At 37.9% G+C, this 13,829-nt stretch overlaps 1 protein-coding gene across 1 annotated transcript; it reads right to left on the minus strand.

Annotated features, from left to right (window-relative positions):
- Nucleotides 1-7,492: 7,492 nt before the first annotated feature.
- LOC131430816 (uncharacterized) lies at nt 7,493-10,451 on the minus strand. Its single transcript, XM_058596029.1, has 4 exons — nt 10,312-10,451; nt 8,200-10,251; nt 7,826-8,127; nt 7,493-7,759 (listed from the first exon to the last, which is right to left on the minus strand). Exons 2-4 carry the CDS (start codon nt 10,242-10,244, stop codon nt 7,614-7,616), a joined length of 2,493 nt encoding a protein of 830 aa, XP_058452012.1. The 5' UTR covers nt 10,245-10,251; nt 10,312-10,451; the 3' UTR covers nt 7,493-7,613.
- Between the last annotated feature and the right edge of the window lie 3,378 nt (nt 10,452-13,829).

Below are 13,829 nucleotides of genomic sequence, written 5' to 3' on the forward strand. Positions count from 1 at the left end.
AATACAAGGAGTATTGACAATACTTTTGATCGTGTAACGGAAACTTCATTGGATTGACGAAAATATTGTCAAAAAATCAAAACTGCTCATCAATCCGACAATAATTTCTCTCCAGAGAAGAAACTGTCTAAAGCTGCCCTTACACGTGACAATATTATTGTCAATACCGTCAATCCAATTGACTTGGTAACTTGAGTCCGCATTTTTCGAGAAAATCAAGCGTTTGGAGCTATTCAGCCTCATCATTGTTTACGGCCGTATGCGATACGTTCGAAAGTATAGCAAATTCGTATTCCCGTTTACGTTCGAATCAATCACACTTTCAAACATCGTACATGCATAAAAACAACGCCCGTCCAACTTTAAACTATCAGTTCTGGTACAGATTTGAGTTGTAAATAAAAATCTTTGATATCATTTGTTATTTGACTTGTTTTTTCACTGATTTTGTATCATCATGTTTGTTTACGTCCGTATCGACCATACGACGAACACATGCTTTCGAACGAATGCGAACAAGCCATTCTTGTTTCACTCGAACGTGTACGTACGCGATTCCTGTGCAAAAGAAGGATCGGTAGCACAGGTAGTTTTTTAAGGAAGATTGCAAGCATCAAGGAAGTGACGAATGCTACATGATAAATAAATATCGTACTCAGGACCAATTTTATTCAAGTCGGTAAATGAAATTTTCAAATTAAACTTCGTGCAAAGTAAAAAAAAGCATTTGAAATAGCAGTCCGATCAGTAGTATCTGCGAAAAATATGTTGCATTTTTCTTGCAATTTTGTCATATTTTCGATAGCCTACATATTCATTTCATTGGTAAAATCATGCATTTGATATAAAATAAAGCGTGTTTACCCATGGCGTATTTTCCATAAAGTACTTAATAGATGCAAAACTGATGCGTAAAAACTTTGAACCTCGCATATATTCAAAGGCTCCCCAGAAAAAACAGCAGTTTACTATACTGCTATGCTTTCTAAATGATTTATGCAAAACACAAATTTATGATTTGATTACAAATCACCTTTAGGTTCGAAAATAATTTTGTTAGAGATCGGTTAAACTTTTTTCAATGTGTTCGAACGGTTGATTCGCAACATTAAGCTGACGAATCGAAACCACGGCATTTCGTCTATTCGTCCGTAAACGGGAATGGGACATTTCGTTCGTACGAATGATGTTCGAATACACGTTTCGTTTGAAACTAAAATGGCATACATTCTAGCGTTTCGCATATGGGTAATCACATGAATTGGACTGATTACATCAAGGCTTAGCTTTTATTTTAAGAAGTTTACTGATATTTGAATATTTTGTGGCAAACGATTCGCGTTCGAATTCATTCGAGTGAAAACAAGAATGGCTTATTCGTATTCGTTCGAAAGTACCCGTTCGTCGTATTGCGGATACGGACGTAAACAAGAATGAGGGTGATTGTCTCGTGTAAGGGTCGCTTTTCAAATGTTTCAAATGTACAAAAAATAGAACGGCATCGTAGACCAGTTTTAAATTTGGCAGAAGAACTGGTCGAATAAATAAAACTAGAACGGCTTGCTGGGGATACATTTGTTCCAGTTTCTGTTCTATTATAGATCTTCCATATAGAACTTCTAGCTGCTGAATTTGCTCTCAGTAACTAGAACATGTTTACCTTTTCGTACAAATATAAAAAACTTGATATAGAATTCGCTCAAACTTTAAAAAAAAATTTCGAGGCCTGCGCGTCGAGTGTCATATACCAATCGATTCAGCTCTACGAACTGAGCAAATGTCCGTGTGAGTGTGTGTGTATGTGTGTGGGTCTGTATGTGTGTTGTCAACTGAGAGGTCGAGATCTCATAGATGAATTGACCGATTTTGATCAAACTAGTCGCAAATGAAAGTACTCCCCGTCACCTTGAACGCTAATGAATCGTTTTGAGATCGGACACTTACTTTCTGAGTTATACGAAGTTTTATGTCAAAATTTCTAATATTTTTGACAATATCTGTCACATTTGACCTTGAAAACTGATTTGTATGAGCGACTTTTCGCCTTATTTAGAAGCGATGTTTCGGAGAAAAGTGAAACTCGATTTTCAATACTGTTCTATGCAATTGTTTCTCAGCACCTAAAGGACAATGTACAACAATTTTTTTCATGATGTTTCGATTTTAGCACATATGTATTAGAAAGATGGCAGTATTTTCAAATTCAAAACAATTTCATGTTTATATTGAATTATACTGATGGCAGCAATAATTGCAGTAAGAACACAACATCCTACGCCCTTATACTGCCGTTCTCCGCATAAATGTCCCATATTACTTTCGATCAATTTTGACTTTTTGCTACCAAACGGTTTTATAAACACATATATTTCAAGAAAATAAAATAAAATCTGGCAGTTTGTTCAAAAAATTTTCGATAAACTATTAAGTCAAATTGTCTCATCAGTAATTCTACGCATAACCGTCCCACTATAGAAAAAAACCTGTTTTAATCCACCTAGTGGTGTAATGATGCCTTTCTCATGTACATATAATATTGTGGTCTTCCATTCAAAATTTATCTCTTCCATTTTTGAAACAAACCAAGAGATTGTTTGTGCATTAACTAGTATAACATACAGAATAAAACAATGCTTTGATTGCGTGAGTCATCCACATTTCCACAAACCAAAGAACCGACCACCAACTAACATGACACACAAACTCTACTAGTACGCACTCTAAATTACGATTTAAATGTTTGTTGTATCCGAAAATATTTTAAGTGACGGGGTACAATATTGAACACACTTTACCCTATAATTCCGGAACCGGAAGTCGGATCCGGATAAAATTCAGGAATTCCGTGCGGGACCACGAGACCTTTCATTTGAATCTAAGTTTGTGGAAATCGGTCAAACCATCGCTGAGAAAAGTGAGTGAGATCTATTTTGGTATATATGACCACTATTTCCGGTACTTCCGGAACCGGATACCGGGAACCAGGATAGCCGGAATCGGTTTGTTTAGTTGCCTACTGATAATGACTTTCGATTTGTGTGGTTTTGAGACCAGTTTAGAAAATTTTTTACGTTTTATGTTTCGCCGGTTTAAGTGACGGTGTACAATATTGAACACACTTTACCCTATAATTCCGGAACCGGAAGTCGGATCCGGATAAAATTCAGGAATTCCGTGCGGGACCACGAGACCTTTCATTTGAATCTAAGTTTGTGGAAATCGGTCAAACCATCGCAGAGAAAAGTGAGTGAGATCTATTTTGGTATATATGACCACTATTTCCGGTACTTCCGGAACCGGATACCGGGAACCAGGATAGCCGGAATCGGTTTGTTTAGTTGCCTACTGATAATGACTTTCGATTTGTGTGGTTTTGAGACCAGTTTAGAAATTTTTTTACGTTTTATGTTTCGCCGGTTTAAGTGACGGTGTACAATATTGAACACACTTTACCCTATAATTCCGGAACCGGAAGTCGGATCCGGATGAAATTCAGGAATTCCATATGGGACCACGAGACCTTTCATTTGAATCTAAGTTTGTGGAAATCGGTCACACCATCGCTGAGAAAAGTGAGTGAGATCTATTTTGGTATATATGACCACTATTTCCGGTACTTCCGGAACCGGATACCGGGAACCAGGATAGCCGGAATCGGTTTGTTTAGTTGCCTACTGATAATGACTTTCGATTTGTGTGGTTTTGAGACCAGTTTAGAAAATTTTTTACGTTGTTTGTTTCGCCGGTTTAAGTGACGGTGTACAATATTGAACACATTTTACCCTATAATTCCGGAACCGGAAGTCGGATCCGGATGAAATTCAGGAATTCCATATGGGACCACGAGACCTTTCATTTGAATCTAAGTTTGTGGAAATCGGTCAAACCATCGCTGAGAAAAGTGAGTGAGATCTATTTTGGTATATATGACCACTATTTCCGGTACTTCCGGAACCGGATACCGGGAACGAGGATAGCCGGAATCGGTTTGTTTAGTTGCCTACTGATAATGACTTTCGATTTGTGTGGTTTTGAGACCAGTTAAGAAGAATTTTTACGTTTTTTGTTTCGCCGGTTTAAGTGACGGTGTACAATATTGAACACACTTTACCCTATAATTCCGGAACCGGAAGTCGGATCCGAATGAAATTCAGGAATTCCGTATGGGACCAGGAGACCTTTCATTTGAATCCAAGTTTGTCAAAATCGGTTCAGCCATCTCCGAGAAAACCTAGTGAGATTACTTGACACATACACACACACACAGACATTGCTCAGCTCGACGAACTGAGTCGAATGGTATATGACACTTGGCCCTCCGGGTCAATTTTCACTAGTCGGTTTTTCAAGTGATTGCATAACCTTTCTATATGAGAAAGGCAAAACAAGATATTTTTTTTGATATACATTTTTGGTACATATGAATACACTGATTTAGCTATTAAAGATACTGATATAGATTCGTCGTCTTTTCGGTAGAGATTATTTCGTAGTTATATTTTCAAACTATTTTAATTTATTCTTTGTCACAATCGTTTTCAAAGTCGACAGACTGCAAATATTTAAATATCTGCCATCAGCGGAATCCGTTAAGCCGATCTCAAATCGTCCTTTCTCAATCTGTATATATCTTTTGTTTTCAATATAAGGCCGTGGTTTAATCTGTGTCAAATTGTATTGGCTAAGTTTGAAAGAAATCGTAGGACTGCATAATTAGCAGATCTACTCTCTTCTGTCTGTCTGTGGGCTTTCATTTATTTCATTTAAAGTATGATAATGAAAACTGACCTGTCGAGCAGAATAAAAACAGCGCGGCCAACTGATAAGTCTGTAAATATTGACAAAAGCATGCGAACAACTCAATTTTCAAAAGTCTGCAACAAAAAACGTAGCGCAGTGAAATCACAACGGAAATGCGTTGAATTTCGCCTATTTTGGTATATTTCTAGGCATAACTGTCCCATTATAAAAAATAGCTATAATTCAATTTACAAACGAAAACATCGACAGGCAAAAATAAGAGTTTTGGTTGTAAAGTATTGTTTTTGACAGAAGAGATGTTTTTTTTTTCATTGCACCCTTTTTCTCCAAATTAAAATCTTATTTTGACTCTTTAATCGCATTTCTCTCAGTTGTCTATTTTGTAATATGGGACAATCGGGCGTAGAACGGCAGTATACCATTCGAAGAAGTTCGCCGCAATCAGTAAATTTGTGTATGAAAAAAAATCAATAATTTTTCTCGGAGATGATTTAACTGATTTATAAAAACTTAGACAACTACGAGATGATATATGTATTTAAATTAAACTAATGTTACTTATTTTGCTATCAGATGGCTGAATCGGTTTCGTCCATCTAACATTCAAATAAAAGGTCTTAAGGTCCCATAAAAACTGCTTGTTTTTTAATCAGATCCGACTTCCGGGTCAGGAGATACCCGCTTGTGAGGATTCTGTCAACCGTCAGAAGACTGGCTGCATTCCGACTGCTGTCAAAATTGTCCAGGCGAAATTGCGTCATTATCTCGCCGTACGTGTCTTGTTTATTTCCCTCTTCTTTCTTTTTTCATTTTTTCTTCGACTTCATTTGACATTCGTCAATCCCGCATGTACGTAAAATAACGAATCTTGAGACGAGGTAAATGAGATTGAAATGTGGGTATGTTTGGTAGTGAGAAAGCAATGTTATTGGCAATAACATTTTCCATGATTAGTATATATGAAGGGCAATAACTTATTGCCTTTCATATGTACCTTTTATTGAAAAAATAAAACCAAGATGCTTAAAATGTAGAACCGATTCAAAACGGTTCTGAAAGTCTTGTATGACAAGAATCCGACAGAAAAGAATCGTTAATAACCGCTAGGCGAAATTCTCTGCTGGAAACGGTTGTTGTATTGTTGCCAGACTTTTGCCGGAATGCTGGCAGACTTCCGGCAAAAATGGCATGCAAACATAGCCAGCCGTCTGGAGGGAAATATGCCCGCCGCGTACAAGTGGGTACAGCGTGATTAGTGTAAAAAATTCATATAAATTTATCGGATTCGCAGATTTTGAGAGTCGACGACCAAATAAACTTATTTCGTTTTTACCGATGTTCGAGTTTCGATCTCAGAAGATACCCAACAATTTTATATGGAACGCACTACGATTTCTCTAAGATTGTTACACTGATTTTCAATAATTTCGAATCTAATGTTAACAATCCATTAGGCGAATTTAACTGACTTCGGCTACACCGATTTCCGTATTCCGTTTCCGAAAGTATCGGAAATAAAGAAGCTAAAAAAAGCAAAAACGAATTCAATAAACAAAAATTCAAATTGAAATAAACCTATAGTCTTATACAAATTTGGTGAATTATATCCGATTACGACTTCCGAAATTACAGGGTGATGAGTTTTCAAGATTCAAATCGTCATATAAGATGACGATCTTCAAAGTTGGGCTCAAAACTATTTCAATTTATTCGTCGTACTAATTCATGGACATACGAACTATTTTTGGTTATGCTGGTCTCTGAATACCGTTTCGGGAAGTACAATCATAAATAATTACAAAAACTTTAAAGAGAAACTCACTTCTACATCTCATGAAATGCTTAATCGATTCAAGTAAATCAAGGTTTCATACAATTTCTATCTTCGATACGTCTTGCACTTCCAAAAATTTAATTACAATTCATTTAAAACGACGATCATTAAAATAATTTCATGAAAACTAAACACTACGAAGAATATTCACGCGAAAAACACATGCTGATTGATAAAAGAGGTATCATCTCATTGCTAGGCGAATTAAACACGTTTTCTACTAAACTATCACTTCGTTCAACTAATATTTTTAGTTACTCTTAATTTTTCAAGAGAATTTTTTCTTATCTACTTTCGAGGTTTTAAGAATAGTCTAATCTGTAAAAAATGTTTCTTTTTTCATGCTATTTCTCGTTCTGCAATACTGCAGACGCTAAATACTTACTAAATATTCGAAGATTCAAACGTTCTTTAGCACGAAGAATATTTGACTTCGAAGTGCCCACTTTTTTGGCCGCATCCTGAACTGAAACCTCCTTCTTTTGCTCAAACGCCTTCAGTATACGTTTATCCAACTGAGGGTTAGCAGGACCTTTTTTTCGACCCGTTTGCGGTTTATCCTCAAAGGTGATATCCTCACCGAACTTTCTGATTGCACTTCGCACGGTTTTTCCACTAACTCCTTCCATTTTTGCTATCTTTCTCAGTGACGGTCCGCGTTCAGTGCACACAATTTTTCGCTGTTCTGCTGAAAGTCCACGCATTTCGAAACAAACTAATGAAAACGAATAAACAACTACACAAGTGGTTAGAGAAGAGTGTAAACAACAGGACGCAGCCATAAAAATTGACAGATTCTGAACCATTGCGAAATGGCAGCGGTTTTTGGTTGCGTCCATTTCCGAATTCAGATTCACCTTTTCGTTGTTCAGAAAAAAAACAACAGATTCTGCCAAGAAAACCAAAGTTCTATTTTAATCAAAATATATTCTGTAACCCAATTAAAAATCCCATCCATTCAAACTTACTCAACTACGTCTACATACTTAAACTATTTGAACACTATAGATGTGTAAATTCACACACTAAAATTATGTCTAAGTTTGTTGAAGTACTCCATATCGGCCGGACTGATTGAAGGGATGAACTTTTTTATTGCATTTTTGAAATCAGTCTCGTTCACCACAACGTGCTCGGGACCAAGATTTTCTTCGGTAATTTCGTCTAAAATATCAAAAAGAGATCATCAATATTTGCCGTCGATGGAAAAGCATATGTAACTTGCTTAACCTTTACTAGCACCGCGGATAGCTCTCCGTACCGCACTGAGCCAAGCATTGGAGCAGATGGAATACAAATCCGCACCGGTCATGTCTAGTTCGAGACTTTCGGCAATTTTCCTTAGCGTGAGGTCTTTGGTTAGATTGAACTTACTGGTAATGGCCCGCAGGACGCTTTCTTTGTCCTCCACAGTTGTACTGGGACCGACGTAGAGCAGCTTATCGAAACGACCCGGTCTCAGAAGGGCAGGATCTATCAAATCCGGCCGATTCGTCGCTGCGAGGATGAAAATTTGTTTATCGGACTCGGATCTGAAAGTTATTTCGAAAAAGAAAACTAATGTTTAAAGTTGAAATACGAGACAATCATCTGATCAAGCTTACCCTTTCGAGATCCCGTCCATTTCGCTGAGCATCTGAGAAACCACGCGATCCATCACCCCGCCTGAATCGCCAGACACTCCACGGTTGGGAGCCAACGAGTCGAGTTCGTCCAGAAACAGCACACATGGGGCCGCCGAGCGCGCTCTGCAGAAAACTTCTCTCACGTTCTGCTCACTCTGACCTACGTACATGTTAAGCAATTCCGGGCCTTGCACTGAGAGGAAGCTCAGATTGCACTCGGTTGCTACCGCTTTTGCGATAAGTGTTTTACCCGTTCCTGGCGGTCCGTACAGCAGAATACCCGAGCGACGCAAATTTTTACCCATCAGATTCTTATGGCGCAAGGGAAGTCCGATACTGTTCTGTATTTCAGTTTTTAGCTTAGCTAATCCACCGATTTCCGACCAAAGAACTCTCGGTACCTTCGGAGCACCTAAACTGTCCGCAAACGAGGACTGCATCTCTTCAAGTGTCTTTTCGAAATTAGCAAACTTCGACTCTTCAGAAGTCGACGGAAGAGCTGCCTTTAGGCAGAGCAATTTAAGATCACCAAAAATGAAACCCTGCGTTTGTTCGGCAATTTTTTTCCACTGCACTGATGGTAAAACGAACCCTTCTTTAATGGCTATCCAACGCAATAATTGATACCTTTCCTCTACTGTTGGAGGTTGGAAGTCGATAACATCCAAAAATAAACTATTTAATCGGTGCTTTTCAGAATTCCTCTCGTTGGCTAACGCAACAATAACAATCGGATGAAAGTACTTTCGAGTAAAGAGTGATTGAATTTCTGCCTGAAAGGTAGCCAGAATTCGCAGGTCTTCGTGCCCTTCGTTATCGATACCGAAAATTTCAAAATTTTGCAAAGCGATTATTAACGGTTCGCAGATTTTGCTTTTATTCAACGCAGAGATCAGTTTGTTTTCAGTCTGAGAAGAGATCGAAGTCATAATATCGCTGCAATCTCCATAGAAAATTTGTATTCCAAGCGATTGCGCAACTGAACGTAAGACAGTTGACTTTCCTATTCCCCGTTCTCCCTTCAGCATGAACAACGGATAGATCTGATTTTCCACCAAAGAATTATCCCCTTGTGACAGATATGCTGTTAGCGATGCGCTTAACTCCTGATGGTATTTCCGCAATCCAAACGGACAAGCAGCAACAAACACCAAATCATCAAGATTCTGTCGTGGAACGAAGCTGTTATAAGTTGTAGTTTGCTGTAGACTAGTCAAACTTTTGCATACAATCCCACACAGTTCAAAACTGTTGTCCGATGATTCCAGATTCAAACATTTGAAATATAACGATCGCAAGTGAGCAAATGTAGCAAAGTTCTTCGTATAAAATGTATTTCCCAAAAAGGGTTCGTTCAAAGCTATCTGGTAGGTATGATTTCTATACAACAGCCGAGGAGTTTCGAAAAATTTTACCATAATGAAGTCCACCATTTCTGCAGTTAAATCGTACGGTGAGTTGTAAACGAAAACATTTGCTTTCGTGGCCACTTGAGGAAGGTGTTGTTGTTCCGATATTCGTTGTAATTTACCGCTAAAGCCTGTACAACCAACTTTATACCGCTCATTTAGTTCGTGGAATAGATTTTCCTTGACAAATATCACATGGGGCGGAACTCCGTCCAGAGGGAGCACCTGGAACAGTACTGACACATTCTGCCTATTCAGAATAATTGACAGCAACCCGTCAACTTCATTTTGCCGTCCCGTTTCGTCACCAAAGGCTCTAATCACCAGATTGATCCAGTTAATTTCTCTCTCCACAACATACTGATTAAAAACTGTCCGGCAAACGAACAAGGTATGCTCGGAGCGTACCAGACGACCACGTTGATGTTTCTCGAAGAGAAGATTTGGCATTGGGACTACCCGAAAGGTGGCATTTCGCAGTTTGATGTCGTTGCTGAGCTTCTGCAAGCCTTGCAAAAATACGAACACTGGAAAATAAAATACAGGATATTTGCGAAACCGGATTTGGCAGCAGTAAAACACGAGGCGAATTAATAAACCGAGGTTTGTCAACATTGTAGTCCTGCGGAATAGCAAAAAAAAAATCGAACCTTTTCGTAACCGAATTAAACTGAAAAAATACCTATCAAATTTCCTTAAACCAAAACCTCGGATAGATAATCATAACGATTAGTTTTGTAACTTCCAAATACGGAATAATAACAAACCCAAAGTTCAGCGAAACTTTTGACCAAAACATTAAGAAACGTCAAAACCGATTTCTTATCATCAGCTTCACGATGTTTCTGCGATTGGTGCAGAAAAAAACCGGTAAACTCTTTTACGATTTTAGCGCTGCCCAAGTGGCAAGCACAAAACTAAGTTATGATTATATTTTTGGAATTTAGCCAGCAGGTTTGGAAAAATTTCCTTTTCTACTGCAAATAATCGAGTGAATGAAACATGAAAAACATATATAAATTCAATTAAAACAAATTAATCCCAATTAATGCGTGCAAAGGCAACTTTTTGTAAAATTTTTGATGGATTTTGCAGGAAAAGAAATGATATATCATATATTCTACTGCAAAAAATCGACGGAATGAAGCATGAAAAACATATATAAGGTCAAATAAAACAAATTATTCCTACTTGCAAAGGAGACTTTTTGTAAAATTTTCGATGGGTTGTGAAGGAAAGGTTAAGAAATGAAATAACAAGTTTGGAAAAGTAAAATTGAGTGCGTTCTCAGCCTATTCGACCGATTTCGGAAATAAATTGATAATGATGCGTATGTCATTGTGGTTTTACCATGTTCGTTTCTGTAAACACGATTTCAACATTCCAAACATGATTGCTTGCATGATTTTCAAAAAAAAATCTGAATAATTTTTAATCACAAATTTTATGACAGCCCGTTCAAAATCAAATTGTTAACACATATTTGAGTGATTTTACTTTTCCAATCGCTTAGCAAAGCAAAGTCTTATTATTACATACCTTTTGTGGAAATTGACTCCTTGTTTCAACAGATTTTACCGCCGTTTATTTGCGAATCATTACATAGCTAGTGCCACTATCCTACATTCTTTTATGCCTGGACTCGCTTTGCTTTTGCTTTGTACAAGCGCAATACGATCGCTTAGCCTTTATTAAATAGAAAAAAAGCAAAACATTCAAACTTCACTGGGAAATAAGGAACCTAGTTCCATCGCACTATCTCGTTATACACAGGGTCCGCCATGTAACTTTTTTTTTTCAACATACAATACAAACAATCATCCGATTTCAAAATTTATTTTTTCATATTAAAGTACAATCCTTCCGGTTAATTGTTGAAAATAATTATATTCAAATGGGTGCCTCGGCTAGCCTTGCAGTACGCCATACGATCGGCCCAGTTTTTTAGTACATTTTCGATTGTATGCAGCTTTATTTCAGCTATATCTGCACGAATGTTGTCCTTCAAGGCTTGAATTGTCTCTGGCTTGTCCACATAACACTTACCTTTGACAGCCCCCCAAAGATAATAGTCTAACGGCGTCAAATCACAGCTCCGAGGCGGCCAAACGACATCCGAATTTCGACTGATAATTCGATCTTCGAAGACTGTGCGCAGAAGATCGATCGTAGCGTTGGCTGTGTGGCATGGAGCGCCGTCTTGTTGGAACCAAATGGTGTCCAAGTCTTCCTCTTTAAGTAACGGGAAGAACCAATCGCTAATCATGGCGTGGTAGCGCTCGCCATTGACCGTGGCGGCGGCTCCTGCCTTATTTTCGAAGAAAAATGGCCCAATGAAGCCGCCAGACCAAAATCCGCACCAAACCGTCACTTTCTGAGGATGCTTCGGCTTCTCCATGACAACGTATGGGTTTTCCGTCCCCCAGATGCGACAATTTTGCATATTAACATACCCGCCGAGATGAAAATGTGCCTCATCCTAGAAGATGATTTTAAAAAAAAAACGGCGTTTTCTTCAAGCTGATCGCAAGCCCAGTAGGCACTGTTTTCACGCGTTCCTCAAGCGTATACACAACCATTTTCGTTCAGCGGAAGGATAAAACTAAGTTTCAGTCAAATCAGAAGTGACATTAAGATTACAAATGTCGAAATAACCGCTAGTTTAAAAAAATGTTAGATGGCGGACCCTGTACATAGTGATTGGAAAACTATCTAATTTTGTGTATTGTTCAATTTCGAGATTTCGTTCAACAACCTCAAGACATCATAATATAAATATATATTCAGCTCTCACATTTTGCAAACAAATCATTGGTAACATCCTTTTTAGCGAGCATGGTGCCCTCAGGCGAGTCCGCATCCAATCTCCTACATAGAAGTATGGGGGAGAAATGTCAAATTCTTACGCGCAAAAATTGCAACCCTGTGCACCCATGCAATTGACATGATATGTTGAATGTGAAGCCGTGCGATGGCGTTGCTGAACTGAAGATTGATTTCGCTCCAAGCAGACAGAGTCTGCATTAACGAAACTCTTGGTACTGGGTGGTTTTGCTCTTACTGTTTTTATAACAAGTATAGCGAACGAAAGAAAAGATTCAAAACGATTAAATCTGCAAATTAATATAAATAAAGTACCCATTTATAAGTTATTCAACCCATTTGCGACAATACTGGGAAAACACATTTAACCCGCATCCGTCCCTTAAAAAACTAAGGTCCTTATGTATCAATTTGATACGTGCCTGCAGAACACACCGCATTCATGCAAAAACAACATGACAGAAAAGATATGTGTTCGTAAGACAGAAAACCAGATCAATTTGATATTCGACATCTCTCCCCTCTCTCTTGTTAGACATACTTGTACACCTTTCCTCTGAAAATACTCCTTGAACCTCCTCTGAGATAAGAGTTCTCTTCAAGAAGTTTCAATTCTCGTTAAATTCGATCAATTTCATCTGAGATCCTGCTACATCTGCTACGGACATTAGTCACCCCTTCTCACCATATGGGAATAACCTTAAGACTACCATCCAAAAGCAATGAGTATCTGAATTTTATTTTGAATTTTGGAAGATCAATTTGATACAAAGAACAGAAAGGTGAATGGATTGAATATTTATGAGGTGAAATCAATCTATTTCGTGATTTAATACCGGATGCTATCAAAATTTTCGAAACCAAAGTTTTTTTTCGTCATTTTCAAAATGTCTACCGATTTCGGTCACCGGCACCCAAGGTTTTTTGACAAATCGCGAAAAATTGTCAATGATATGCAGAGGTGCCAAGTCTGCAAATTTGTCTGTAAATTATCAAAATTCAAATATCAGCAATTTAGATATGTGTTCGTTAGACGGAAATTGGCCGTTACCAAAAAAACGCGTTATATGTTATCTGTGCTAGAAGTATGAATCGGATAAAATTAAACAAGAGCCTCCCCCAAGTGTCGTAATTATTTTCTTGATCGGTCTCCATTTTGTTTTTTTTTTATTCTTGGAATCATGTATGCACGACTATGTCGAACATCAAAGCATCCATCCGTCAGGGATGATTTCCTTTCACGGATTACACACTAAATGAAAACGCGAATAATTATAGCAATAAGTTTTTTTTAAATGAAATGTTCATTGATAATTTCTACTGGGTACTACACCAAGTAGCCAAAAGTTGCTTAATTACTTAAAACACCCACTTTCT

Source organism: Malaya genurostris, chromosome 2 (genome assembly GCF_030247185.1).
Source record: "Malaya genurostris strain Urasoe2022 chromosome 2, Malgen_1.1, whole genome shotgun sequence".
Taxonomy (NCBI): Eukaryota; Metazoa; Arthropoda; class Insecta; order Diptera; family Culicidae; genus Malaya; species Malaya genurostris.